At 42.3% G+C, this 27,363-nt stretch overlaps 1 protein-coding gene across 3 annotated transcripts in view; it reads left to right on the top strand.

The window, feature by feature from the left end:
• LOC134294625 (zinc finger protein 135-like) overlaps window positions 1–27,125 on the top strand; it is a 93,462-nt gene extending 66,337 nt beyond the window's left edge. For 2 of the 3 annotated variants that reach the window (XM_062966206.1, XM_062966205.1), the window contains one exon: window positions 25,168–27,125. In XM_062966206.1, the coding sequence (XP_062822276.1) occupies window positions 25,646–27,007 (1,362 nt within the window). In that variant the 5' untranslated portion in view covers window positions 25,168–25,645 and the 3' untranslated portion in view covers window positions 27,008–27,125. Of the gene's footprint in view, window positions 1–14,290; window positions 14,837–25,167 lie in introns of those variants that run through there. The other variant, XM_062966204.1, reaches the window with a different exon arrangement.
• The last annotated feature ends 238 nt before the right edge of the window (window positions 27,126–27,363 follow it).

Below are 27,363 nucleotides of genomic sequence, written 5' to 3'. Positions count from 1 at the left end.
CATCCATAGGTCACTACTGGGAATACCATTGCCTTAGCTACGTGGACCTTCGTTGCCAGTGTGATGCCTCTACGTAAAGGGAAAGGTTTTCCCCTGATGTTAAGTCCGGTCGTGTCTGACTTTGGGGGTTGGTGCTCATCTCCATTTCTAAGCCGAAGAGCCAACGTTCGTAGACACCTCCAAGGTCCTGTGGTCACTGGCATGACTGCATGGAGCACCAATGTTACATTCCTGCCGGAACGATACCTATTGATCTACTCACATTTGCATGTTTCCGAACTGCTAGGTTGGCAGAAGCTGGGGCTGGAATGGTCACTACCCTCACCCAAACCCCTCCAGTCATCAAATCTCGGCATATCAGGTCTGTGTGCCAAGTTGGGCCCAGATCCATCCGTGTTTGGGTTCACAGTGCTCTCTGGATGGAGGTGAACTACAACTCCCCCAAATCAAGGTGAATTCCCCCCAAAGGCCTCCAGTATTTTTGCTGGTCACGGGGGTTCTGTGGGCCAAGTGAGTTCCAGGTCCATCATTGCTAGAGTTCAGAGTGCTGTTAGATTGCGGGTGAACTATACATCCCAGTCCCTACAACTCATAGAAACCATGGTGAATTCTCCCCAGACCCCCCCCCCCCTCTCTAGTATGTTCTGCTGCTGACCAGTTCCTGTGTTTGCTGTGCGCCATAGAAAAGGATAGGACATAGAAGGGAATTGGCATGGTCCCGCCCACTGCCTCTCCCTTAACCCTTTCCTATTCTTTCCTTTGGCACACAGCAACTGGAGATTGAGGTCTGGGGAGTCCTGACCCTGACTGAGAGGAGTCGTAGGGAGTGGAACGTATAGTTCTGCTGCAATCCAAGAGCCCTGTGAACACCATCAACGAAGGGCCTGGAACTTACTTGGCACACAGACCCAACACGGCCACCTTGGCATACTGGGCCAGGCTGCGGTGCAGCCGGTTAGCAGCCATCTGCAATAAATCACGACTGACTGAGAGGTTGTGGGTTCGAAGGCCGGGTCAGATTGAGTTCCCGACCATTAAGAGCCTGGCTCGCTGCTCACGTAAGCAGCTTGAAAGACAGGTGCATCTGTGGAATAGGGCCCGGGTTGTGGCGCAGGCTGGTGAGCAGCCAGCTGCAACAAATCACTCTGACCAAGAGGTCATGAGTTCGAGGCCAGCTCGGAGCCTGTCAGACCCCTGGCAGCAGGGCACCAAGAACCATACACGGAGGCCAATCTCTATCTAATATCTTTATTAAGGAAATGTATAAAAGTAATAAAAACAAGTGAAGAATATAGTTCAGAAGCAGACCTTTCAAATGAGGTCAGAAATAGTCCAAAAATGCAATGTCCAATAAATGATATTAGAGTTCAAATTTTAAATCCAATACCGAAACACACACTATTGCCAAGCAATAGTGTGGGGAAATGCCAGAGTCTTAGAAGTCCAAGGAAGCTTGACAACAAGGCTGGAAATAGTCTTGGTTCTTTAACAAGGTCCGTGACTAGAAACAAGGTAAACAATGAATCTTGGAACAAGGTCCGTGACTAGAAACAAGGCAAACAGTGAATCTTGGAACAAAGACCGTGGTTAACAGCAAGGCAAGGCAGTACTTGAATTCTTGATCCGGGAAGCAAGGAACTGGGGTTACGAAGTCCACACACGAATTCACTCCTGAAGCAGCTCTGTTGACTCCGCAAAGATTCTCCTGCGTCAGGCACCTATATTGGGTCTCGTTTTCCCGCCAACAACCTCTTTCCCTAGAGAACGGGAAGCGAAACCCAACTTTGTCCAGATGCAAGACTCCTTAGAATTTCCCAAGGGAAGCAGGTCTAATCAGCCTGTTGTTTGGCTGCAATCCGTAAACTCCTGCGATTCTGTTCCCTGACTCCTCTGTCAGCACAATAGGATTCTCTCCTAGGGAACGGAGGCGAAGAATGCCCAAGGTCTGTTTTACTGAATTCTTGGGTACAAACATCAACATCCGGCAGGTGAAAAGACTCCGGCTCATGTTGAACCGGCGAAAACCCCATGTTTTCGTCTTCATCTGCCTCGATGGCACTAGGAACAGGACTACAAGGCCCATGAGGCATCACAACGACCAACTTTGCCTTGCCTTGTTATCCTAGCCTCGGACATTGAACCTGGGACTCTTGAAAGACCTTGCTCATTTCCCCACTCCAACTGCTTGGAAGTTTGAGTGTGTTTCGGTTGTTGTATTTAAAACTTTGAACTCTAATACTGGACATCTAACTTTATATTATTGGACTATATTTGACCTTTCCTAAAAGGACTATTGCTGGACTAAATACTCCGCTTATTTTTGTTTGACTCTTTTATTTCCTTAATAAAGATATTAGATTGTTTATTGGCCTCCGTGTCTGGTTCCCAGTGCTCTCGCAGCTTAGAGGCGTCACAACAGCATAAGCGAGTGAGTAGCTCTTGCCTCCTATGCAGTGGCTCCTGACATCAGGATACAGCGTTCCCTTGCTTTTCGCGCCCTCGCTGTTTCACGTTTTTTTAAATAAACACTAAAATAATAGCATAAATCATAAATTAATATTATAAATCCCTCCTTCTACTTCCTTCCTAAGGAGAAGCCTCAGGAAGGGAGAGAAGAAGAGGCCGAAGCGGCTTTGTTTTCGCATCACAAGGCAGCGGCAGGAGTGCGCATGCGCATGCTTCAGAGGCGAGGAGGGGACAGAGACAACACAAATATAGCATCCCTACTTGGCGGATTTTCACTTTCCGCGCGTGGTCTTGGAACGTAACCCCGCGATAAGTGAGGGAAGACTGTAGCATAAGCGAGCAGGTAGCTCTTGCCTGCCACTCAGTGGCCACAGAGGGAATGGCACCCTCCACGGAGGCTCCTCCTCCTCCTCCTCCGCCTTCTTCGGGCCTTTCTTGAGAGAGGGGAGGGGGGAGGGACACCTAGCCTGACCCTCCGCCCAAACTGCAAAGAATGACAGGAATCATAGAATCATAGAATAGTAGAGTTGGAAGAGACCTCATGGGCCATCCAGTCCAACCCCCTGCTAAGAAGCAGGAAATCGCATTCAAAGCACCCCCGACAGATGGCCATCCAGCCTCTGCTTAAAAGCCTCCAAGGAAGGAGCCTCCACCACAGCCCGGGGGAGAGAGTTCCACTGTCGAACAGCTCTCACAGTGAGGAAGTTCTTCCTGATGTTCAGGTGGAATCTCCTTTCCTGTAGTTTGAAGCCATTGTTCCGTGTCCTAGTCTGCAGGGCAGCAGAAAACAAGCTCCCTCCCTCCTCCCTATGACTTCCCTTCACGTATTTGTACATGGCTATCATGTCTCCTCTCAGCCTTCTCTTCTGCAGGCTAAACATGCCCAGCTCTTTAAGCCGCTCCTCATAGGGCTTGTTCTCCAGACCCTTAATCATTTTAGTCGCCCTCCTCTGGACGCTTTCCAGCTTGTCAACATCTCCCTTCAACTGTGGTGCCCAGAATTGGACACAGTGTGATTCCAGGTGTGGTCTGACCAAGGCAGAATAGAATAAGGGGGAGCATAACTTCCCTGGATCTAGACGCTATTCCCCTATTGATGCAGGACAGAATCCCGTTGGCTTTTTTAGCTGCCGCATCACATTGTTGGCTCGTGTTTAACTTGTTGTCCACAAGGACTCCAAGGTCTTTTTCGCACACACTGCTGTCAAGCCAGGCGTCCCCCATTCTGTATCTTAGATTTCCATTTTTTCTGCCGAAGTGAAGTATCTTGCATTTGTCCCTGTTGAACTTCATTTTGTTAGTTTTGGCCCATCTCTCTAGTCTGTCAAGATCGTTTTGAATTCTGCTCCTGTCTTCTGGAGTGTTACCTATCCCTCCCAGTTTTGTGTCGTCTGCAAACTTGATGATCGTGCCTTCTAACCCTTCGTCTAAGTCGTTAATAAAGATGTTGAACAGAACCGGGCCCAGGACGGAGCCCTGCGGCACTCCACTTGTCACTTCTTTCCATGATGAAGATGACGCATTGGTGAGCACCCTTTGGGTTCGTTCGCTTAGCCAATTACAGATCCACCTAACCGTAGTTTTGTCTAGCCCACATTTTACTAGTTTCCTTGCCAGAAGGTCGTGGGGGACTTTGTCGAAGGCCTTACTGAAATCCAGGTACGCTACATCCACAGCATTCCCTGTATCGACCCAACTCGTAACTCTATCGAAAAAAGAGATCAGATTAGTCTGGCATGACTTGCCTTTGGTAAATCCATGTTGACTATTAGCAATGACCGCATTTGTTTCTAAGTGTTTGCAGACCACTTCCTTAATGATCTTTTCCAGAATTTTGCCTGGTATTGATGTGAGGCTGACCAGACGGTAATTGTTTGGGTCGTTCTTTTTTCCCTTCTTGAAGATAGGGACCACATTCGCCCTCCTCCAATCTGCTGGGACTTCTCCCGTTCTCCAAGAACTCTCGAAGATAATTGCCAGTGGTTTTGAAATAACTTCCGCTAATTCCTTCAATACTCTTGGATGTAGCTGTTCTGGCCCTGGGGACTTGAATTCGTTTAGAGTGGCCAGGTGTTCCTGGACAGCTTGTTTCCCTATTTGGGGTTGGATTTCCCCCAATCCTTCGTCCATTCCATGTTGCTGAGGTTGAAGATGGCTTTCTTTTTGTGAGAAGACCGAGGCAAAGAAGGCATTAAGTAGTTCTGCCTTTTCCCTGTCCCCTGTCGCCATCACCCCATCTTCTCCTTGCAATGGCCCTATGGCCTCCTTTTCCTTTATATATTACTATATTGAACTATATCACTATACTGTAATATTATATGTAATATATCACATATAATTAATATTATATGGTATTATTATTAGTATTATATTGTATAAAATGATATTATTATCAATATCATAGGTATATACAATATATTATTAAAACGAATATAAAAATATTATATTATAAATGAGGGTGGGGGCCAGGTAAATGACCTTGGAGGGCCGCATCCGGCCCCCGGGCCTTAGTTTGGGGACCCCTGTTCTAGAGTATTTACTTTGCGGTTTGAGGTATAATTATAAGGTAAACCGAAGCCGCTTGGGTAGCCAGACCTGGAGATAGCCATTTTCCCCCAGCGTACCTTCACAGTCATCATCTTCTGTTTATAGCAGTAGCCAAGGCCTCGGCAGTTGAGTGATATCACCCTTCCTTCTAGATCTGCCTTAACCATGTGGAGGTGCCAGAGTTTGGGGAGATAGAATACCAGGCCCTTTCTTTTGGAAGTTCCCACGGAAGCCCATTCTTCTCCCAGTCGTTTTTGTTTTCAGCCTTACAGAATCAAGGGATAACCTTTCAGGCCATGTGGAGACCCCTTGAAGGTTCTTCCCAAAGGCATCCAAGGAAGACCTTTTCTCTCCGTGGCCTCCAGTTTTCTTAGGATTTCCCCTGGACGGAGGAAAAAGAAGGAAAGGGGGAAGTGGGCAAAGGTGAAGGGAGTCGGCAGGAAGGAGGCTTTGTGGCTGGAGCTGTTCATAGAATCATAGAATCATAGAATAGTAGAGTTGGAAGAGACCACATGGGCCATCTAGTCCAACCCCCTGCCAAGAAGCAGGAAATCGCATTCAAAGCACCCCCGACAGATGGCCATCCAGCCTCTGCTTAAAAGCCTCCAAAGAAGGAGCCTCCACCACGGCCCCGGGGAGAGAGTTCCACTGTCGAACAGCCCTTCTCACTGTGAGGAAGTTCTTCCTGATGTTCAGGTGGAATCTCCTTTCCTGTAGTTTGAAGCCATTGTTCCATTGCGTCATACCTTATTTGCAGTGCAAAACAACGACAATAACAATGAAAGAACAATACAATATTTAAAAATGAAAATAATTTTAACCAACATAAACCTATCAGGATTTCAATAGGAAGTGTGGGCCTGCTTCTGACCAATGAGATAGTCAGGTTAATTAGGATTGTTGTTGTTGTGTGTTTTCAAGTCATTTCAGACTTTGGGCGAGCTTAAGACCAACATTATTTATTTATTCATTTACTACATTTATTTACTACATTTATATCCCACCCTAATCATCCCGAAGGGAACTCAGAGCAGCTGTATGTACATACAGTATATTATATTATTAGCATAGCACAATATTAGCATTATCATAGAATCATAGAATAGTAGAGTTGGAAGAGACCACATGGGCCATCCAGTCCAACCCCCTGCTAAGAAGCAGGAAATCGCATTCAAAGCACCCCCAACAGATGGCCATCCAGCCTCTGCTTAAAAGCCTCCAAGGAAGGAGCCTCCACCACGGCCCCGGGGAGAGAGTTCCACTGCCGAACAGCCCTTCTCACAGTGAGGAAGTTCTTCCTGATGTTCAGGTGGAATCTCCTTTCCTGTAGTTTGAAGCCATTGTTCCCTTGCGTCCTAGTCTGCAGGGCAGCAGAAAACAAGCTCCCTCCCTCCTCCCTATGACTTCCCTTCACGTATTTGTACATGGCTCTCATCATGTCTCCTCTCAGCCTTCTCTTCTGCAGGCTAAACATGCCCAGCTCTTTAAGCCGCTCCTCATAGGGCTTGTTCTCCAGACCCTTAATCATTTTAGTCGCCCTCCTCTGGACGCTTTCCAGCTTGTCAACATCTCCCTTCATCTGCGGTGCCCAAAATTGGACACATTATTCCAGGTGTGGTCTGACCAAGGCAGAATAGAATAAGGGGGAGCAGGACTTCCCTGGATCTAGACGCTATTCCCCTATTGATGCAGGACAGAATCCCATTGGCTTTTTTAGCAGCCGCATCACATTGTTGGCTCATGTTTAACTTGTTGTCCACAAGGACTCCAAGGTCTTTTTCGCACACACTGCTGTCAAGCCAGGCGTCCCCCATTCTGTATCTTAGATTTCCATTTTTTCTGCCGAAGTGAAGTATCTTGCATTTGTCCCTGTTGAACTTCATTTTGTTAGTGTCGGCCAATCATCTCTCTAGTCTGTCTAGATCGTTTTGAATTCTGCTCCTGTCTTCTGGAGTGTTAGCTATCCCTCCCAGTTTTGTGTCGTCTGCATTGGTGACGACGCATTGGTGAGCACCCTTTGGGTTCGTTTGCTTAGCCAATTACAGATCCACCTAACCGTAGTTTTGTCTAGCCCACATTTTACTAGTTTGTTTGCCAGAAGGTCGTGGGGGACTTTGTCGAAGGCCTTACTGAAATCCAGGTACGCTACATCCACAGCATTCCCTGTATCGACCCAACTTGTAACTCTATCGAAAAAAGAGATCAGATGAGTCTGGCATGACTTGTTTTTGGTAAATCCGTGTTGACTATTAGCAATGACCGCATTTGTTTCTAAGTGTTCGCAGACCACTTCCTTAATGATCTTTTCCAGAATCTTGCCTGGTATTGATGTGAGGCTGACCGGACATTGGTAATTGTTTGGGTCGTTCTTTTTTCCCTTCTTGAAGATAAATAGGGACCACATTCGCCCTCCTCCAATCTGCTGGGACTTCTCCCGTTCTCCAAGAACTCTCGAAGGAAGAGGAAAGAGAATAGGCACGGCCAGTCTGATAAATATTCTGATGATTGACAGAGAACCTCAGTAGCCAGAGGTTATGGCTATCTTTAAATGGTGCTTGCTTTAAGTATTTAAATGGTTTCATTTTGAGGGGGGGTCGTAGGATAAACTGCCAAAGAGAAAAGGAGGAGGCGAAAGAAATATGTGTTTATTACGAAACAGGCCATCTGGTTTCCATTTGAGAGTAGGACCGGGGAAAACAGGAAACAGGGACCAGATGTTTCCAGTAAACTCCCTGGCAAGAAGATTAGGTCGTTTCCAAGAAGAGAGAAGTGGGAAACAGGAAAGTTACGAAATAATAATACCATATTTGTAATAGGAAGTAGCTATGCTTGCACGCGTGGACACCTCGTGTAATGCTATGTCACCCAATCAATTGTTGCATGTACAGGAAGATGTATCCAATGAGAAGTTGGCTGATGTAATTGATGTAATCGTGAGGCTATAAAAAGCCCCTTTAATTGCCAAAGGGCGCGGCAGTGTTTTCTAATAATAATAATAATAATAATAATAATAAAACTTTATTTATACCCCACCACCATCTCCCCAATGGGGACTCAGGGCGGCTAACATGGGGCCATGCCCAGAGCAATACAACATAATAAAATATAGAAACAACATATCATAACACCATTTAAAATACAATAAATAATAATAAACAGAACATCAAGAAATCAAAAAAACAATAAAGCAAGGGCAGGCCGCGTGAACACAGAGATAAAACCCGGAGTGAGAGGGACAGAGGAGTACTCCACTAAGGGCAGGGACATTTGGAAGGGGTAAACTAGAGGATAGATGTTCGGAGGGGAGTAATACGGAGATCTATGACAGAAATTACTCACCGAAAGCACAGCGGAAGAGCCATGTTTTCAATTCTTTCCTAAAAGCTAACAGAGTGGGAGCTTGCCTTATTTCAGTAGGCAGTGAGTTCCACAGTCGGGGGCCACAGCAGAGAAGGCCCTCTCCCTTGTACTTACAAGGCGAGCCTGGGATATAGGCAATGGTGATAACAGGGCCTCCCCGGATGATCGCAAAGAACGGGCAGGTTTATGGAAGGAGATACGGTCACGGAGGTAGGTGGGTCCCAAACCGTTCAGGGCTTTATAGATGACTAGCTGTGCCCGGCCACGCGTTGCTGTGGCGAAGTATGGTGGTATGGGAAATAAAGTATTGAGGAATTGGTGGTAGTTAAGGTCAAGGGTCCCTGTTACCAGGTGAGTGTACAGCGGAATCAGCAGCGTCCAGTTAACACCATGTGCAAAAGACTCAGACCAGGCAGAGGAATTGAATGAACAAAAGGAAACTTTACTTGTTGAGTTGAAGTCAAATAAACAGTTCAGCAATCATACAATGTCCATGTAGTTGCATAGGATCAATAACTAATCAATCAGCATTCAAAATATATCCATATATAAACTGCTACTTGACTGTAGCTATTAGAGAGCCTGTCTTTTTCTGTGGTCTCCCAGCATGCTCAAATTCCAACTGTCAAATCCAGCCATCTGCCATCAAACCGATACATTGTTGTTTTAGGTGTGGCTTATCTCTCTGCAAAGCTGAGCTCTTTTGCAGAGATCTCCTGCAAACATCTTTGCAAGGATTTCTTTACACACACACATAGCAATTTGGCGCAATAGTCCCCTGGGCTGAGTGGGTTGCTAGGAGACCAAGTGAGCGGAGCTTAGCCTTCTAACTGGCAGCAATTGGATAAAAACAATTATTCTTCTCCCTCTAATTAGGACTTTTTCTTTTCTTTTTGTTGTATCAACCTAGAGGCATGGATGAGGGGTTGTGCTGTCAATTTCCAAGGTTGTGGGGTGTTTACTTTCGTTGTTTTGTCCGCTGCCGTGATGCCATCACTCTTTTATATATATAGATGGTCTGCACCTTGAATTGGGACCGGAAGATGAACGGCAGCCAGTGGAGCTCCTTAAACAAGGGAGTGGATCTCTCCCTGTAATTTGCCCCTGTTATTAATCTGGCAGCCGAGCGTTGGACCAATTGTAATTTCCGGGCCGTCTTCAAGGGAAGCCCCACGTAGAGCGCATTACAGTAGTCCAGTCTAGAGGTAACGAAGGCATGGACCACCGTGGTCAAGTCAGGCTTCACGAGGTATGGTCGCAGTTGGCGCACAAGTTTGAGTTGTGCAAAGGCCCTCCCGGCCACCGCCGACACCTGAGCCTCAAGCGTCAGCGCTGAATCGCTATGCCAGGGGTCCCCAAACTAAGGCCCGGGGGCCGGATGCGGCCCTCCAAGGTCATTTACCTGGCCCCCGCCCTCAGTTTTATAATATAATATTTTATATCTGTTTTAATAATATAATATATTGTATGTACATACAGCTGCTCTGAGTCCCCTTCGGGGTGAGAAGGGTGGGATATAAATGTAGTAAATAAATGCAGTAAATAAATAATTAATTTTAGACTTAGGCTTGGCCAAAGTCTGAAATGACTTGAAGGCAACAACAATCCTAATTAACTTGACTATCTCATTGGCTAGACCCACACTTTCCATTGAAATCCTGATAGGTTTATGTTGGTTAAAATTGTTTTCATTTTTAAATATTGTATTGTTCTTTCGTTGTTGTTGTTGTTGCACTACAAATAAGATATGTGCAGTGTGCACAGGAATTTGTTTGTATTTTTTTTCCAAATGATAATTCGGCCCCTCAACAGTCTGAAAGATTGTGGACCGGCCCTCGGCTTCAAAAGTTTGGGGACCCCTGCGCTATGCTATGCTAACTGTCTGCCTTCTTCTGATCAGTAGGAATAAACTGTGAAAATTTGCTTCTGACCTATTTGATTTTATCTACAGCTGGCAAGATCCCGTTGGGTTTTTGAAGGACCAGTTTCCCCTTCAATTTGATATGTTAATTAGATTTTTTTTTTTTTAATATCAGGATATGATGTTTTAATTGATTACGTATTGTGGTCAGATGTATTTGCAACAAAGATCCAGGACATACTGAAACCCGACGGAACAGTAATGCAGTGGGAGGAGCCAAACTGGTGATTATGGAGAGGGTTATCTAAAAAGTTAAGAGCAGGGGTCCTCAAACTTTTGAAGCCGAGGGCCGGTCCACAATCCTTCAGACTGTTGAGGGGCCGGATTATCATTTGAAAAAAAAATACAAACAAATTCCGATGCACACTGCATATGTCTTATTTGTAGTGCAAAAACAACAACAACAAAAACAATGAAAGAACCATACAATATTTAAAAATGAAAACAATTTTAACCAACATACATTTATCAGGATTTCAATGGGAAGTGTGCTCCTGCTTCTGGCCAATGAGATAGTCAAGTTAATTAGGATTATTGTTGTTGTTGTTGTTGTTGTTGTTGTTGTTGTGTGCCTTCAAGACATTTCAGACTTTGGGCAAGCCTAAGTCTAAAATGTATTTATTTATTATTTATTTATTTACTGCATTTATTTACTACATTTGTATCACACCCTTCTCACCCCAAAGGGGACTCAGAGTGGCTTACAAATTATATGTACATACAATATATTATATTATTAGCATAGCACAATATTAGCATTATATATTACTATATTGAACTATACCACTATACTGTAATATTATTAGCAATGTTATATGTAATATAGAATATATAATTAATAATATTATATGGTATTATTAGTGTTATATTGTATTACATTATAATATTATTATCAATATGATATGTATATACAATATATTATATTATAAAACTGAGGGCGGGGGCCAGGTAAATGACCTCGGAGGGCCGCATCCGGCCCCCGGGCCTTAGTTTGGGGACCCCTGGTTAAGAGAATGGAAGAGCAAGGAAATCCCAGAGACAGATCTTGATAAAAGAATAAAATGGAAAGTAGATAAAGATAAAGGAACCGTGGGATACATTTGCAAAACAATCACAGGAAATCTATCTATATATATAAAAGAGTGATGGCATCAGGGCAGCGGACAAAACAACAAAACTACAGGCCCCCCCAACCTCGAAATTTGACAACACAACCCATCATTCACGGCTCTAGGTTGATACAACAAAAAAGAAAAGAAAAATAGAGTCCTAATTACAGGGAGAGGAATAATAGTTTTTATACAATTGCTGCCAGTTTGAAGGCTAAGTTCTGCCCTCTTGGTCTCCTAGCAACCCATTCAGCCCAGTGTTAATAAAATAATAAAAAATAAAATAAATACAAATAATACAATAAAAATAATAAAAAACACTAAAATAATTAATACAATAAAATACTATAACAAAATAACTAAAAATAATACAACAAAATAATAAAATATAATAAATAAAAAAGATAAGTTACAATAAAATTAATTTTAAAAATACAAATAACGTCAAATAAAAATTCCACAACAACTTTTCACCAATACCACCACCACTTTGCCACAGCAACGCATGGCCGGGCACAGCTAGTCTATCTATATATATAAAAGAGTGATGGCATCAGGGCAGCGGACAAAACAACAAAACTACAGGCCCCCCAACCTCGAAATTTGACAACACAACCCATCATTCACGGCTCTAGGTTGATACAACAAAAAAGAAAAGAAAAATAGAGTCCTAATTACAGGGAGAGGAATAATAGTTTTTATCCAATTGCTGCCAGTTTGAAGGCTAAGCTCCACCCACTTGGAGCCCAATGTGGATGAGCTCCCTCTATCAGCTCCAGCTCCATGCGGGGACACGAGAGAAGCCTCCCACAAGGATGGTAAAAACATCAAAACATCCGGGCGTCCCCTGGGCAACGTCCTTGCAGACGGCCAATTCTCTCACTCCAGAAGCAACTCCGGTTGCTCCTGACACGGAAAAAAAAACTTGGTCTCCTAGCAACCTCCTCAGCCCAGGGGACAGGCAGATTTAGGCCTCACTTAGGCCTCTTCCACAGATTATCTAATTTGCACTGGATTATATGGCAGCGTAGACTCAAGGCCCTTCCACACAGCTATAGAACCCATTTGTAATCTTATATTATCTGCTTTGAACTGGATTATCTTTACCTTAACTACCACCAATTTCTCAATACTTTATTTCCCATACCACCATACTTTGCCACAGCAACAGCTAGTAAAATAATAAAATGGAAAGTAGATGAAGATCAAGGAACCGTGGGATGCATTTACAAAACAATCACAGGAAAACGATACAATATATATATATATATAAAAAAATACCTTGACAGAAATGTGGAAGGAGGAACTAAGTTGTAATGAGAGAGAAATACAAAATTGGATAAGGGTTGTTGTATGTCTTCCGGGCTGTGTGGCCATGTTCCAGAAGCATTCTCTCCTGACGTTTCGCCCACATCTATGGCAGGCATCCTCAGAGGTTGTGAGGAATATATGTCCATGTTCCAGAAGCATTCTCTCCTGACGTTTCGCCCAAATCTATGGCAGGCATCCTCAGAGGTTGTGAGGAATATATGTCCATGTTCCAGAAGCATTCTCTCCTGACGTTTCGCCCACATCTATGGCAGGCATCCTCAGAGGTTGTGAGGAATATATGTCCATGTTCCAGAAGCATTCTCTCCTGACGTTTCGCCCACATCTATGGCAGGCATCCTCAGAGGTTGTGAGGAATATATGTCCATGTTCCAGAAGCATTCTCTCCTGACGTTTCGCCCAAATCTATGGCAGGCATCCTCAGAGGTTGTGAGGAATATATGTCCATGTTCCAGAAGCATTCTCTCCTGACGTTTCGCCCACATCTATGGCAGGCATCCTCAGAGGTTGTGAGGAATATATGTCCATGTTCCAGAAGCATTTTCTCCTGACGTTTCGCCCAAATCTATGGCAGGCATCCTCAGAGGTTGTGAGGAATATATGTCCATGTTCCAGAAGCATTCTCTCCTGACGTTTCGCCCAAATCTATGGCAGGCATCCTCAGAGGTTGTGAGGAATATATGTCCATGTTCCAGAAGCATTCTCTCCTGACGTTTCGCCCAAATCTATGGCAGGCATCCTCAGAGGTTGTGAGGAATATATCTCCATGTTCCAGAAGCATTCTCTCCTGACGTTTCGCCCACATCTATGGCAGGCATCCTCAGAGGTTGTGAGGAATATATGTCCATGTTCCAGAAGCATTCTCTCCTGACGTTTCGCCCACATCTATGGCAGGCATCCTCAGAGGTTGTGAGGAATATATGTCCATGTTCCAGAAGCATTCTCTCCTGACGTTTCGCCCACATCTATGGCAGGCATCCTCAGAGGTTGTGAGGAATATATGTCCATGTTCCAGAAGCATTCTCTCCTGACGTTTCGCCCACATCTATGGCAGGCATCCTCAGAGGTTGTGAGGAATATATGTCCATGTTCCAGAAGCATTCTCTCCTGACGTTTCGCCCACATCTATGGCAGGCATCCTCAGAGGTTGTGAGGAATATATGTCCATGTTCCAGAAGCATTCTCTCCTGACGTTTCGCCCAAATCTATGGCAGGCATCCTCAGAGGTTGTGAGGAATATATCTCCATGTTCCAGAAGCATTCTCTCCTGACGTTTCGCCCACATCTATGACAGGCATCCTCAGAGGTTGTGAGGAATATATGTCCATGTTCCAGAAGCATTCTCTCCTGACGTTTCGCCCACATCTATGGCAGGCATCCTCAGAGGTTGTGAGGAATATATGTCCATGTTCCAGAAGCATTCTCTCCTGACGTTTCGCCCACATCTATGGCAGGCATCCTCAGAGGTTGTGAGGAATATATGTCCATGTTCCAGAAGCATTCTCTCCTGACGTTTCGCCCACATCTATGGCAGGCATCCTCAGAGGTTTGTGAGGATGCCTGCCATAGATGTGGGCGAAACGTCAGGAGAGAATGCTTCTGGAACATGGCCACACAGCCCGAAAGACAGACAACAACCCTGTGATCCCGGCCATGAAAGCCTTCGACAACAAAATGGGATAAATTCCATTAATAAAATAAAAACATTGAAAGATAAAGGAAATGCAACGTAAATGCAACCTTGGGGGCTCCGTGTGCCGAGGGCGGTCCGGGCCCATCCTGGGTGGGGGTCCCAGTGTCCCCGGTTGAGGGCGAACTACAACTCCCAGTCCGTGGCTTCACAGGCCTCAATAGGCCCACACAAGGCCCGTCAGTCAAAGGAGGGCTGAGCGGGACGCAGCCAATGGGGGGCCTCCGGTGGGCGGGGCATCCCGGGCTCAGCCAATGGGAGGGAGGGAGGGGGCGAGGGCGGGCTCCGAGGAAGGAGGACGAAGGAGAAGATGGCGGCCGGCTCGCCTCAGGCCTGGTCTGTGTTCGTGAGGCGGGAAGGAAGGCGGCGGAGGGAAGAGGACGGAGAGGCCGAGAGAGAGAGAGAGAGAGAGAGGTCTGTGGGGAGAGGGAGGGAGGCAGGGAGGGAGGCTCGCTCTCTCGCTGGGGTGCCCGGGGGGGAGGCGGAGGGCTCGGGCTGTGAGGGAAGGAGGGGGGACTACAACTCCCAGAATCCTCTCCGCCCAAGACGGGTCTCCACGGGACGCCTCACGGGCTTGGAGGTCTCCCCAGTGGGGTCCCTTCCTCTGTCCGCCCCGTTGTCTCTCTAGGATCCACCTGCTCTCTTGTTTCCCTCATGTTCAGACCTTCTCAGCCGCTTTGGGTCCCGAGAGGGATGGAAACACACATCTATTATTAGGGTTATTATTGTTATTATTATTATTATGACACAGCAAACAAGATAGACATGCTGGATTTCGTGTCACAAAATCCCAAGTCGAACACTTCCCAAGTGTCTAGGACTGTGTGATGTATTATTATTATTATTATTATTATTATTATTATTATTATTATTATTATTATTATTATATCTATTATTCTTACTAGCTGTGCCCGGCCACGCGTTGCTGTGGCAAAGTCTGCTGGTCTGGGAAATAAAGTATTGAGGAATTGGTGGTAGTTAAGGTCAAGGGTAAAGGTTTTCCCCAGACATTAAGTCCAGTCAGGTCTGACTCAGAGTGTTGGTGCTCGTCTCCATTTCTAAGCCAAAGAGCCAGCGTTGTCCGTAGACACCTCCAAGGTCATGTGGGATGACTGCATAGAGCAGCGTTACCTTCCCACCAGAGCAGTACCTATTGATGCACTCACATTTGCATGTTTTTGAACTTCTGGGTTGGCAGAAGCTGGGGCTAACAGTGGGGGCTCTCTGTGTGATTTATTATTATTATTATTATTATTATTATTATGACACAGCAAACAAGATAGACAGGACTGTGTGATGTATTATTATTATTATTATTATTATTATTATTATGACACAGCAAACAAGATAGACATGCTGGATTTCGTGTCACAAAATCCCAAGTCGAACTCTTCCCAAGTGTCTAGGACTGTGTGATGTATTATTATTATTATTATTATTATTTATTGTATGACACAGCAAACAAGATAGACAGGACTGTGTGATGTATATTATTATTATTATTATTGTTATTATTATTATTATTATTATTATTATTATTATTTTATGACACAGCAAACAAGATAGACATGCTGGATTTCGTATCACAAAATCCCAAGTCGAACACTTCCCAAGTGTCTAGGACTGTCTGATGTATTATTATTATTATTATTATTATTATTATTATTATTATTATTATTATTGTTATTATGACACAGCAAACAAGATAGACAGGACTGTGTGATGTATATTATTATTATTATTATTATTATTATTATTATTATGACACAGCAAACAAGATAGACATTCTGGATTTAGTGTCACAAAATCACAAGTCGAACTCTTCCCAAGTGTCTAGGACTGTGTGATGTATTATTATTATTATTATTATTATTATTATTATTATTATGACACAGCAAACAAGATAGACATGCTGGATTTCATTTCGCAAACCCACAAGTCGAACACTTCCCAAGTGTCTAGGACTGTCTGATGTATTATTATTATTATTATTATTATTATTATTATTTTATGACACAGCAAACAAGATAGACATGCTGGATTTCGTATCACAAAATCCCAAGTCAAACTCTTCCCAAGTGTCTAGGACTGTGTGATTTATTATTATTATTATTATTATTATTATTATTATTATTATTATTATTATTATTATTATGACACAGCAAACAATATAGACAGGACTGTGTGATGTATATTATTATTATTATTATTATTTTATGACACAGCAAACAAGATAGACATGCTGGATTTCGTGTCACAAAATCACAAGTCGAACTCTTCCCAAGTGTCTAGGACTGTGTGATGTATTATTATTATTATTATTATTATTATTATTATTATTATTATTATTATTTTATGACACAGCAAACAAGATAGACATGCTGGATTTCGTATCACAAAATCCCAAGTCAAACTCTTCCCAAGTGTCTAGGACTGTGTGATGTATTATTATTATTATTATTATTATTATTATTATTATTATTATTATTATGACACAGCAAACAAGATAGACAGGACTGTGTGATGTATATTATTATTATTATTATTATTATTTTATTATGTCACAGCAAACAAGATAGACATGCTGGATTTCGTGTCACAAAATCACAAGTCGAACACTTCCCAAGTGTCTAGGACTGTGTGATGTATTATTATTATTATTATTATTATTATTATTATTATTATTATTATGACACAGCAAACAAGATAGACATGCTGGATTTCGTGTCACAAAATCACAAGTCGAACACTTCCCAAGTGTCTAGGACTGTGTGATGTATTATTATTATTATTATTATTATTATTATTATTATTATGACACAGCAAACAAGATAGACAGGACTGTGTGATGTATATTATTATTATTATTATTATTATTATTATTATTTTATTATGACACAGCAAACAAGATAGACATGCTGGATTTCGTATCACAAAATCCTAAGTCGAACACTTCCCAAGTGTCTAGGACTGTGTGATGTATTATTACTATTATTATTATTATTATTATTATTATTATTATTATGACACAGCAAACAAGATAGACATGCTGGATTTCGTATCACAAAATCAAAAGTCGAACTCTTCCCAAGTGTCTAGGACTGTGTGATGTATTATTATTATTATTATTATTATTATTATTATTATTATTATGACACAGCAAACAAGATAGACATGCTGGATTTCGTGTCACAAAATCCCAAGTCGAACACTTCCCAAGTGTCTAGGACTGTGTGATGTATTATTATTATTATTATTATTATTATTATTATGACACAGCAAACAAGATAGACAGGACTGTGTGATGTATATTATTATTATTATTATTATTATTATTATTATTTTATTATGACACAGCAAACAAGATAGACATGCTGGATTTCGTATCACAAAATCCCAAGTCGAACACTTCCCAAGTGTCTAGGACTGTGTGATGTATTATTATGATTATTATTATTATTATTATTATTATTATTATTATTATTATTATTATTATTATATCTATTATTCTTACTAGCTGTGCCCGGCCACGCGTTGCTGTGGCGAAGTCTGGTGGTCTGGGAAATAAAGTATTGAGGAATTGGTGGTAGTTAAGGTCAAGGGTAAAGGTTTTCCCCTGACGTTAAGTCCAGTCGTGTCTGACTCTGGAGGTTGGTGCTCATCTCCATTTCTAAGCCGAAGAGCCGGCGTTGTCCGTAGACACCTCCAAGGTCATGTGGGATGACTGCATGGAGCGGCGTTACCTTCCCGCCGGAGCAGTAACTATTGATGCACTCACATTTGCATGTTTTTGAACTTCTGGGTTGGCAGAAGCTGGGGCTAACAGTGGGGGCTCTCTCCGCTCCCCCAATTCAAACCTGCGGCCTTTCGGTCCAGAAGTTCAGCAGCTCAGCGCTTTAACACGCTGCGCCATCAGGGGATATTATTTCCTAAAGGTTGTGAATATACAATATTTCTGATTGGTTTTTTTTGTTTGTTGGAGGCAAGTATGAATGCTGCAATTAGGAAAAATGATTAGGATGTAATGGCCTTGCAGCTTTAAAGCCTGGCTGTTTCCTCCCTGAGTGAATTTTTTGTTGGGAGGTGTTAGCTGGCCCTGATTGTTTCCTGTCTGGAATTCCCTTGTTTTCAGAGTGGTGTTGTTTGCGATATTTTATGTGCTTCTACTGTCTGTGGCCCTGAGAAAACAGGATTTTCCAGACTTTGATGATGGGAATACTTTGTTGGGAGGTGTTAGCTGGCCCTGATTGTTTCCTGTCTGGAATTCCCTTGTTTTCAGAGTGGTGTTGTTTGCGATATTTTATGTGCTTCTACTGTCTGTGGCCCTGAGAAAACAGGATTTGCCAGACTTTGATGATGGGAATACTTTGTTGGGAGGTGTTAGCTGGCCCTGATTGTTTCCTGTGTGGAATTCCCCTGTTTATTTACTGTCCTGGTTTTAGAGATTATATTGTTCTGCATTATTCTATCCCAGTAATTATTTCATATTAAAGAAGAATCTCACTTATCCAACATTCGCTTATGTTCTGGATTATCCAACGCAGTCTGCCTTTTCATAATCAATGTTTTTGTAGTCAGTGTTTTAAATTCATTGTGATATTTTAGTGGTAAATTTGTAAATACAGTACAGTAGAGTCTCACTTATCCAACATAAACGGGCCGGCAGAATGTTGGATAAGCGAATATGTTGGATAATAAGGAGGGATTAAGGATAAGCCTATTAAACATCAAATTAAGTTATGATTTCACAAATTAAGGACCAAAACATCATGTTAGACAACAAATTTGGAAGAAAAAGTAGTTCAATACACAGTAATTCTATGTAGAAATTACTGGATTTATGAATTTAGCACCAAAATATCACGATATATTGAAAGCATTGACTACAAAAATGCATTGGATAATCCAGAACGTTGGATAAGCGAGTGTTGGATAAGTGAGACTCTACTGTATATTAAAATGTATCATTTTAGGCTAGGGAAATCTTGTGCAATATATTTTGGCCCAGAAATCAGCAGTAGTCCAATGTAATTACTCAAAAACCTGCCGACAGCACCAGGTCTTCAGTTCCTTATGGAAATTGGATAATGTAGGGGATTGCCTGATCTCTTTTGGCAGTTAAGGTAAAGGGTCCCCTGGGCTGAGTGGGTTGCTAGGAGACCAAGTGAGCGGAGCTTAGCCTTCTAACTGGCAGCAATTGGATAAAAACAATTATTCCTCTCCTTCTAATTAGGACTTCATTTTTCTTTTCTTTTTGTTGTATCAACCTAGAGGCATGGATGAGGGGTTGTTCTGTCAATTTTCGAGGTTGTGGGGTAGTTACTTTTGTTGTTTTGTCCGCTGCCGTGATGCCATCACTCTTTTATATATATAGATTATGTCACAGCAAACAAGATAGACATGCTGGATTTCGTATCACAAAATCACAAGTCGAACTCTTCCCAAGTGTCTAGGACTGTGTGATGTATTTTCAGATGATGCGCGCAGATCCCAGTCGGGTGGCCTTTTGCAGTTGGCAGATCGTGATTTTGTCAATGTCTATTGTTTCCAAATGCCGGCTGAGATCTTTTGGCACGGCACCCAGTGTGCCCATCACCACCGGGACCACCTGCACTGGTTTCTGCCAGAGTCTTTGCAGTTCAATCTTGAGTTTTTCCTGTTGTTTTTCGTCAATGCGACTGTCACCTGGGATGGCGACATCAATGATCCAAACCTTTTTCTTTTCCACAACTGTGATGTCTGGTGTGTTCTGTTCCAGAATTTTGCCTGTCTGGATTCGGAAGTTCCACAATCTCTTTGCGTGCTCATTCTCCAATACTTTTGCAGGTTTGTGATCCCACCAGTTCTTTGCTGCTGGGAGGTGGTACTTGAGGCATAAGTTCCAATGAATCATTTGGGCCACAGATGTGTGCCTCTGTTTGTAGTCTGTCTGTGCGATTTTCTTACAGCAGCTGAGGATATGATCCATGGTTTCGTCAGCTTCCTTGCAGAGTCTGCATTTTGGGTCATCAGCTGATTTTTGGATCTTGGCCTTAATTGCATTTGTTCTGATGGCTTGCTCCTGGGCTAATTATTATAATTATTATAATTATTATGAAACCAGGCCTGCATGCACAGCTGGCCATATTGGGTCTCTGTGCCAAGTCTGGTCCAGATCTGACCTCAGCTGGGTTCAGCGCTCTCGGCTACAGGTGAACTACAACTCCCAGAACCAAGGTCCGTTCCCCTAAATCCCTGCAGACCTGCAGTGGGTGATGGGGCTTCTCTGGGCCAAGTCTGGTCCCAGTCCATGGTCAGTGGGGGTCCCAGTATTGCTGGAGGCACGTGAACTATAACTCCCATCAAGGACACTTGTGCCAAGAGGACAGGGAACATGAAGAGGAAAACCAGAGGGAAGCGATTATATAGTTTTATGTTTTCTTTTTCTTGTTTCAGTTGTTCTCATTGTATTGTTTATTTGTTATATGTTTTTAATTGTGTTTTAATAATAATAATAATAATAATAACAACAACAACAACAACTTTATTTTTATACCCCGCCTCCATTTCCCAGAAGGGACTCGGGGCAGCTTACACGGGCCCAAGCCCAAATGGTACAAACATTGTAATAAAACCAATAAATACAAAACAGATCTATTATTATTATTATTATTATTATTAAACTTATATACCGCTACTCCCGGTTTGGCTCGGAGCGGTTTACAAAAATAGATTAAAACAATACACTTGGCTTTAAAATAGCAATAAAAACAATAAAAGCAACAATAAAAGCAACAATAAAAACAGACATAGCCCTATATATCTATAAAACATAGTAAATCACATTACAAATAAAACATGGTTTGAAAAAACATCTGAGGACTCTCATAAAAGTGACCTGGAGTCCTTATTTATGCTGGGCTTGGTCTCCATGCAAGCTGCCCCGAGTCCCTTCGGGGAGAGAGATTGTGGTGGGAATAAAGTTGTTGTCATTATTATTATTATTATTATTATTATTATTATTATTATTATTATTATTATTTACGCACAATATATAGGTGTCAATTTTCCAATTCCCGGTCACTTCCTCCCTCCCTCCCTTCCTTCCTTCCTTCCTCCCCCACCTCACTCCATTCTTCCTTCCCTTTCTTCCCCCTCCCTCCTTATTTATTTATTTAGGTATACGTGATCGGTCCTCCCCCCCGGTGGCGCAGCGGATTAAACTGCTGAACTTGCTGACCAAAAGGTTGGCAGGTTCGAATCTAGGGAGCAGAGCGAGCTCCCGCTGTTAGCCCCAGCTTCTGCCATCCTGGCAGTTCGAAACTACTTAGCTACTTGTGATTCCTTTATTTTATCACTTTTAAACTTATTTATTATGCAATGCTTTTGACATGAAATAAATTAATAAGCAGTCCGAAAACATGCAAATGCGAGTAGATCAATAGGTACCTCTTCTGCGGGAAGGTAACAGCTCTCCATGCAGTCATGCCAGTGGCCACATGACCTAGGAGGTGTCTACGGACAATGCCGGCTCTTTGTCTTAGAAATGGAGATGAGCCCCAACCCCAGAGTCGGGCAGGACTGGACTTCATGTCACGGGAAAATCCTGACCTTACTGTGTGTTCTGCACAATTGTGTGCTTTTGTGAACCGCTCCGAGTCCCTTCGGGGAGATGGTGGCAGGGTACAAATGAATAATAACAACAGTAATAAAACTTTGTTCATATACCGCCCTATTTATCTCCTCAAGGGACTCAGGGCAGTTTCCAATAAGGACACCATACCACAACTTAAAACCATGCAACAACAAAACGTAATACAATCATAAGCATAAGTATAGTGCAAATCAATCAATGAACCACAGGCTTAGGAAACAATGACAAGATACTTCACAAGCAGGCCAGGAGACAGTGGCCAAGGGTTCAGTGTTGGGGTTCAACTAGAAGGTGCCAGGCGGGTCCAGTGCAACAGTATGGCATGGCCAATAAAGTTTAGGTATAAAGTTTATCTATATATATAAAAGAGTGATGGCATCACGGCGACCCACAAAACAACAAAACTACAGACCCCCCAACCTTGAAATTTGACAACACAACCCCTCATCCATGCCTCTAGGTTGATACAACAAAAAGAAAAGAAAAATAAAGTCCTAATTAGAGAGAGAGGAATAATTGTTTTTATCCAATTGCTGCCAGTTAGAAGGCTAAGCTCCGCCCACTTGGTCTCTTAGCAACCCACTCAGCCCAGTGTTAATAAAAGAATAAAAAATAAAATAAATACAAATAATACAATAAAATAATTAAAAACACTAAAAAATTAATACAAGAAAATACTATAACAAAATAACTAAAAATAATACAACAAAATAATAAAATATAATAAATAAAAAAGATAAGTTACAATAAAATTAATTTAAAAAATACAAATAACGTCAAATAAAAATTCTACAAGAACTTTTAACCAATACCACCACCACTTTGCCACAGCAATGCGTGGCCGGGCACAGCTAGTCTATATATATAAAAGAGTGATGGCATCACGGCAGCGGACAAAACAACAAAAGTAAACACCCCACAACCTCGAAACTTGCCAGCACAACCCCTCATCCATGCCTCTAGGTTGATACAACAAAAAGAAAAGAAAAATAAAGTCCTAATTAGAGGGAGAGGAATAATTGTTTTTATCCAATTGCTGCCAGTTAGAAGGCTAAGCTCCTCCAACTTGGTCTCCTAGCAACCCAATAAAAAATAATAAAAACACTAAAAAATAATTAAAAACACTAAAAAATTAATACAATAAAATACTATAATAACAGAAAATAACTAAAAGTAATACAAGAAAATAATAAAATATAATAAATAAAAATATAACTTAAAATAAAATTAATAAAAAAAATTGCAAATAACGTCAAATAAAAATTACACAACAATTTTTAACCAATACCACCACCACTTTGCCACAGCAATGCGTGGCCGGGCACAGCTAGTCTATATATATAAAAGAGTGATGGCATCAAGGCAGCGGACAAAACAACAAAAGTAAACACCCCACAACCTCGAAACTTGACAACACAACCCCTCATCCATGCCTCTAGGTTGATACAACAAAAAGAAAAGAAAAATAAAGTCCTAATTAGAGGGAGAGGAATAATTGTTTTTATCCAATTGCTGCCAGTTAGAAGGCTAAGCTCTGTTCACTTGGTCTCCTAGCAACCCACTCAGCCCAGGGGACCCTTGACCTTAACTACCACCAATTCCTCAATACTTTATTTCCCATACCACCATACTTCGCCACAGCAACGCGTGGCTGGGCACAGCTAGTTATTTTATAATTTATTTTCTGTTATTTTACTACACTATATTATTTTCATTATATTCATTATATTCGTTACCATTAGAAACCTTCTTTTGTATCTGCCTTAACCATGTGAGGGTGCCAGAGTTTGGGGAGATAGAATACCATCTCATCATGGGCTCTACAGAGGGAATGCATGAATGCCTGAATGGAACTTAGTTCAGCATGGACTCAATTTGTGAACGTGGTTGTGAATGAGCCAGTTGGGAAGGCAGGTCCTTCTTAGTTTGGAAGATTCATTTGGGAAATGTGGCCGGAGTGACCCTTTGAGATGCCGAGGAAGCAGAGTGGGGAGTCCCTGTGGCAGGGGAGATAAGGACACAATCCATAAAGAAATCCTTGTTCCTTTGAGCATTTAGCACAATGCTGGTAATTCACGGAAACCCAGGATCCAGAACAGGGCTCCTCAAACTTTTTAAGCCGAGGGCCGGTCCACAATCCTTCCGACTGTGGAGGGGCCAAATTATCATTTGGAAAAAGAAAAAAACAAAACAACAAATTCCTATGCACACTGCACATGTCTTATTTGTAGTGCAAAACAACAACAACAATGAAAGAACAATACAATATTTAAAAATGAAAACAATTGTAACCAGCATAACCCTATCAGGATTTCAATGGGAAGTGTGGACCTGCTTCTGGCCAATGAGATAGTCAAGTTAATTAGGATTGTTGTTGTTGTTGTGTGCCTTAAGTCATTTCAGACTTTGGGTGAGCCTAAGTCTAAAATTATTTATTTATTCATTTACTACATTTATTTATTACATTTATATCCTGCCCTTCTCACCCTGAAGGGGACTCAGACTAGCTGTATGTACATAGAATATATTATATTATTAGCATAGCACAATATTAGCATTATATATTACTATATTGAACTATACCACTATACTGTAATATTATATGTAATATATAACATATAATTAATATTATTATATGGCATTATTAATATTATATTGTATAACATTATAACATTATAATATTATTATCAATATTATATGTATATACAATATATTATATTATTAAAATGATATTAAAATGTTATATTATAAAACTGAGGGCGGGGGCCAGGTAAATGACCTTGGAGGGCCGCATTCAGCCCCCGGGCCTTAGTTTGGGGACCCCTGATCCAGAATATGTTACACCCTTGAATGCTGGACGGAGTTCTGCCTGCCTGCCTGCCTTCTGTTCCTTTAACCACGTTTGGGTCTGACCCAATGAAATGGGTGTGGCCCTCCAATATTGGAAAACGGTTCAGTTCCCTCCTTCTATGATTCCTTCCTTCTCTTATCCTGTCCTTCTGTGTTTCCTCCCTTCCACCTTTCCTTTCTTCTTTCCTTTTTCGCTTTGTTTACCTTGAGCCAGAGGTATGCGGCTTCATGTCTAACCTTTGGCTTCTTCTTTCTTGACCAGGACGTGAGAGTTCTCTGGAGCCACCCCTGCCGTGATGGGAAACGAACCAGCTTCTAGTCGATATTAAGGCATTTGGAAACCAAAGTGCAGGAAGGAAACCAGTCCTCTAGGAAAAAGGATTCCTCTCAAGGGGCTGATCCTGCTGAATTCCTACATTCACTTTGGATTCTAGAGTAGAACCATAGAGTCGGAAGAGACTGCATGAGGCACCCAGTCCAGGCCTCTGCCATGCAGGAAAAGCGCAAAGTACCCTGGACAGATGAGCATCTGGCCTCTGTTTAAAGGATTCCAAAGGAGCCTCCACTACACTTTGAGGCAGAGAGTTCCACTGCTGAACAGCTCTAACAGTCAGGAAATTCTTAATGTTCAGATGGAATCTACTTTCCTGTAATTTGAACCCACTGCTGTGAGTAATCAGAAAGGGAAAAACAAGAATCAAGTGTCCTTATTGGAATTAAATGTACATAGCACTGTTGACATGGAGGAGAAAGCATATAAATGTATCGAATGTGGAAAGAGCTTTAGTCAGCATGGAAAGCTGAAGAGACATCAAAGGACTCACACTGGGGAGAAACCCTATAACTGCCTGGAGTGTGGACAGAGCTTCACTCAGAAGGGAAGCTTACATAGACATCAAAGGACTCACACTGGGGAGAAACCCTATAAATGCCTGGAGTGTGGACAGAGCTTCACTCAGAAGGGACACTTACATAGACATCAAAGGACTCACACTGGGGAGAAACCCTATAAATGCCTGGAGTGTGGACAGAGCTTCACTCATAGTTCAGGTCTACGTTCACATCAAAGGACTCACACTGGGGAGAAACCTTATAACTGCCTGGAGTGTGGACAGAGCTTTGCTCATAGTTCAGGTCTACGTTCACATCAAAGGACTCACACTGGGGAGAAACCTTATAACTGCCTGGAGTGTGGACAAAGCTTCACTCATAGTTCAGGCCTACGTAGACATCAAAGGACTCACACTGGGGAGAAACCCTATAACTGCCTGGAATGTGGACAGAGCTTTGCTAATAGTTCAGGACTACGTTCACATCAAAGGACTCACACTGGGGAGAAACCCTATAACTGCCTGGAGTGTGGACAGAGCTTTGCTGATAGTACAGGACTACGTTCACATCAAAGGACCCACACTGGGGAGAAGCCCTATAAATGCCTGGAGTGTGGACAGAGCTTCTCTCATAATTCACATCTACATAGACATCAAAGGACCCACACTGGGGAGAAACCCTATAACTGCCTGGAGTGTGGACAGAGCTTCACTCAGAGTTCAGTACTACGTTCACATCAAAGGACCCACACTGGAGAGAAACCCTATAACTGCCTGGAGTGTGGACAGAGCTATACTCGTAGTTCAGGACTACGTTCACATCAAAGGACCCACACTGGAGAGAAACCCTATAACTGCCTGGAGTGTGGACAGAGCTTCACTCAGAGTTCAGGACTACGTTCACATCAAAGGACCCACACTGGAGAGAAACCCTATAACTGCCTGGAGTGTGGACAGAGCTATACTCGTAGTTCAGGACTACGTTCACATCAAAGGACCCACACTGGAGAGAAACCCTATAACTGCCTGGAGTGTGGACAGAGCTATACTCGTAGTTCAGGATTACGTTCACATCAAAGGACCCACACTGGAGAGAAACCCTATAAATGCCTGGAGTGTGGACAGAGCTTCACTCAGAGTTCAGGACTACGTTCACATCAAAGGACCCACACTGGAGAGAAACCCTATAAATGCCTGGAGTGTGGACAGAGCTTTACTCGAAGTTCAGGACTACGTTCCCATCAAAGGACTCACGCTGGGAAGAAACCATAGAAATGCATGGAGTGTGGACAGAGCTTTTCATGGAATAGACATCAATTTGAGTTTAGCATATTCTAATAATTGTATATTTATTTCCTTTCTTAGTTTAATAAAATTATTAGTATCTAAATCATCTAATTCTCTATAACATTTATTCCCAGATCCTTAATTGTCTTTAATTTTAATTATCCCCTCCTGTATTATTTTTAAAATCTCTTCTTAGTGATAATTAAATAACTACACTTCTGACTTGTTCCAGTTAATTTGCAAAACTTTTAATTTTCCCAAATTCTTCTAGGTAATTTTCATTTTTTCTCCATTGTTGTATTGGGTTTTCCACTGATAAATAGGTATCTTCTGCAAATAAA

Source organism: Anolis carolinensis, unplaced genomic scaffold, assembly GCF_035594765.1.
Source record: "Anolis carolinensis isolate JA03-04 unplaced genomic scaffold, rAnoCar3.1.pri scaffold_18, whole genome shotgun sequence".
Classification (NCBI taxonomy): Eukaryota; Metazoa; Chordata; class Lepidosauria; order Squamata; family Dactyloidae; genus Anolis; species Anolis carolinensis.
This window is presented reverse-complemented; position numbering and strand designations above follow the sequence as displayed.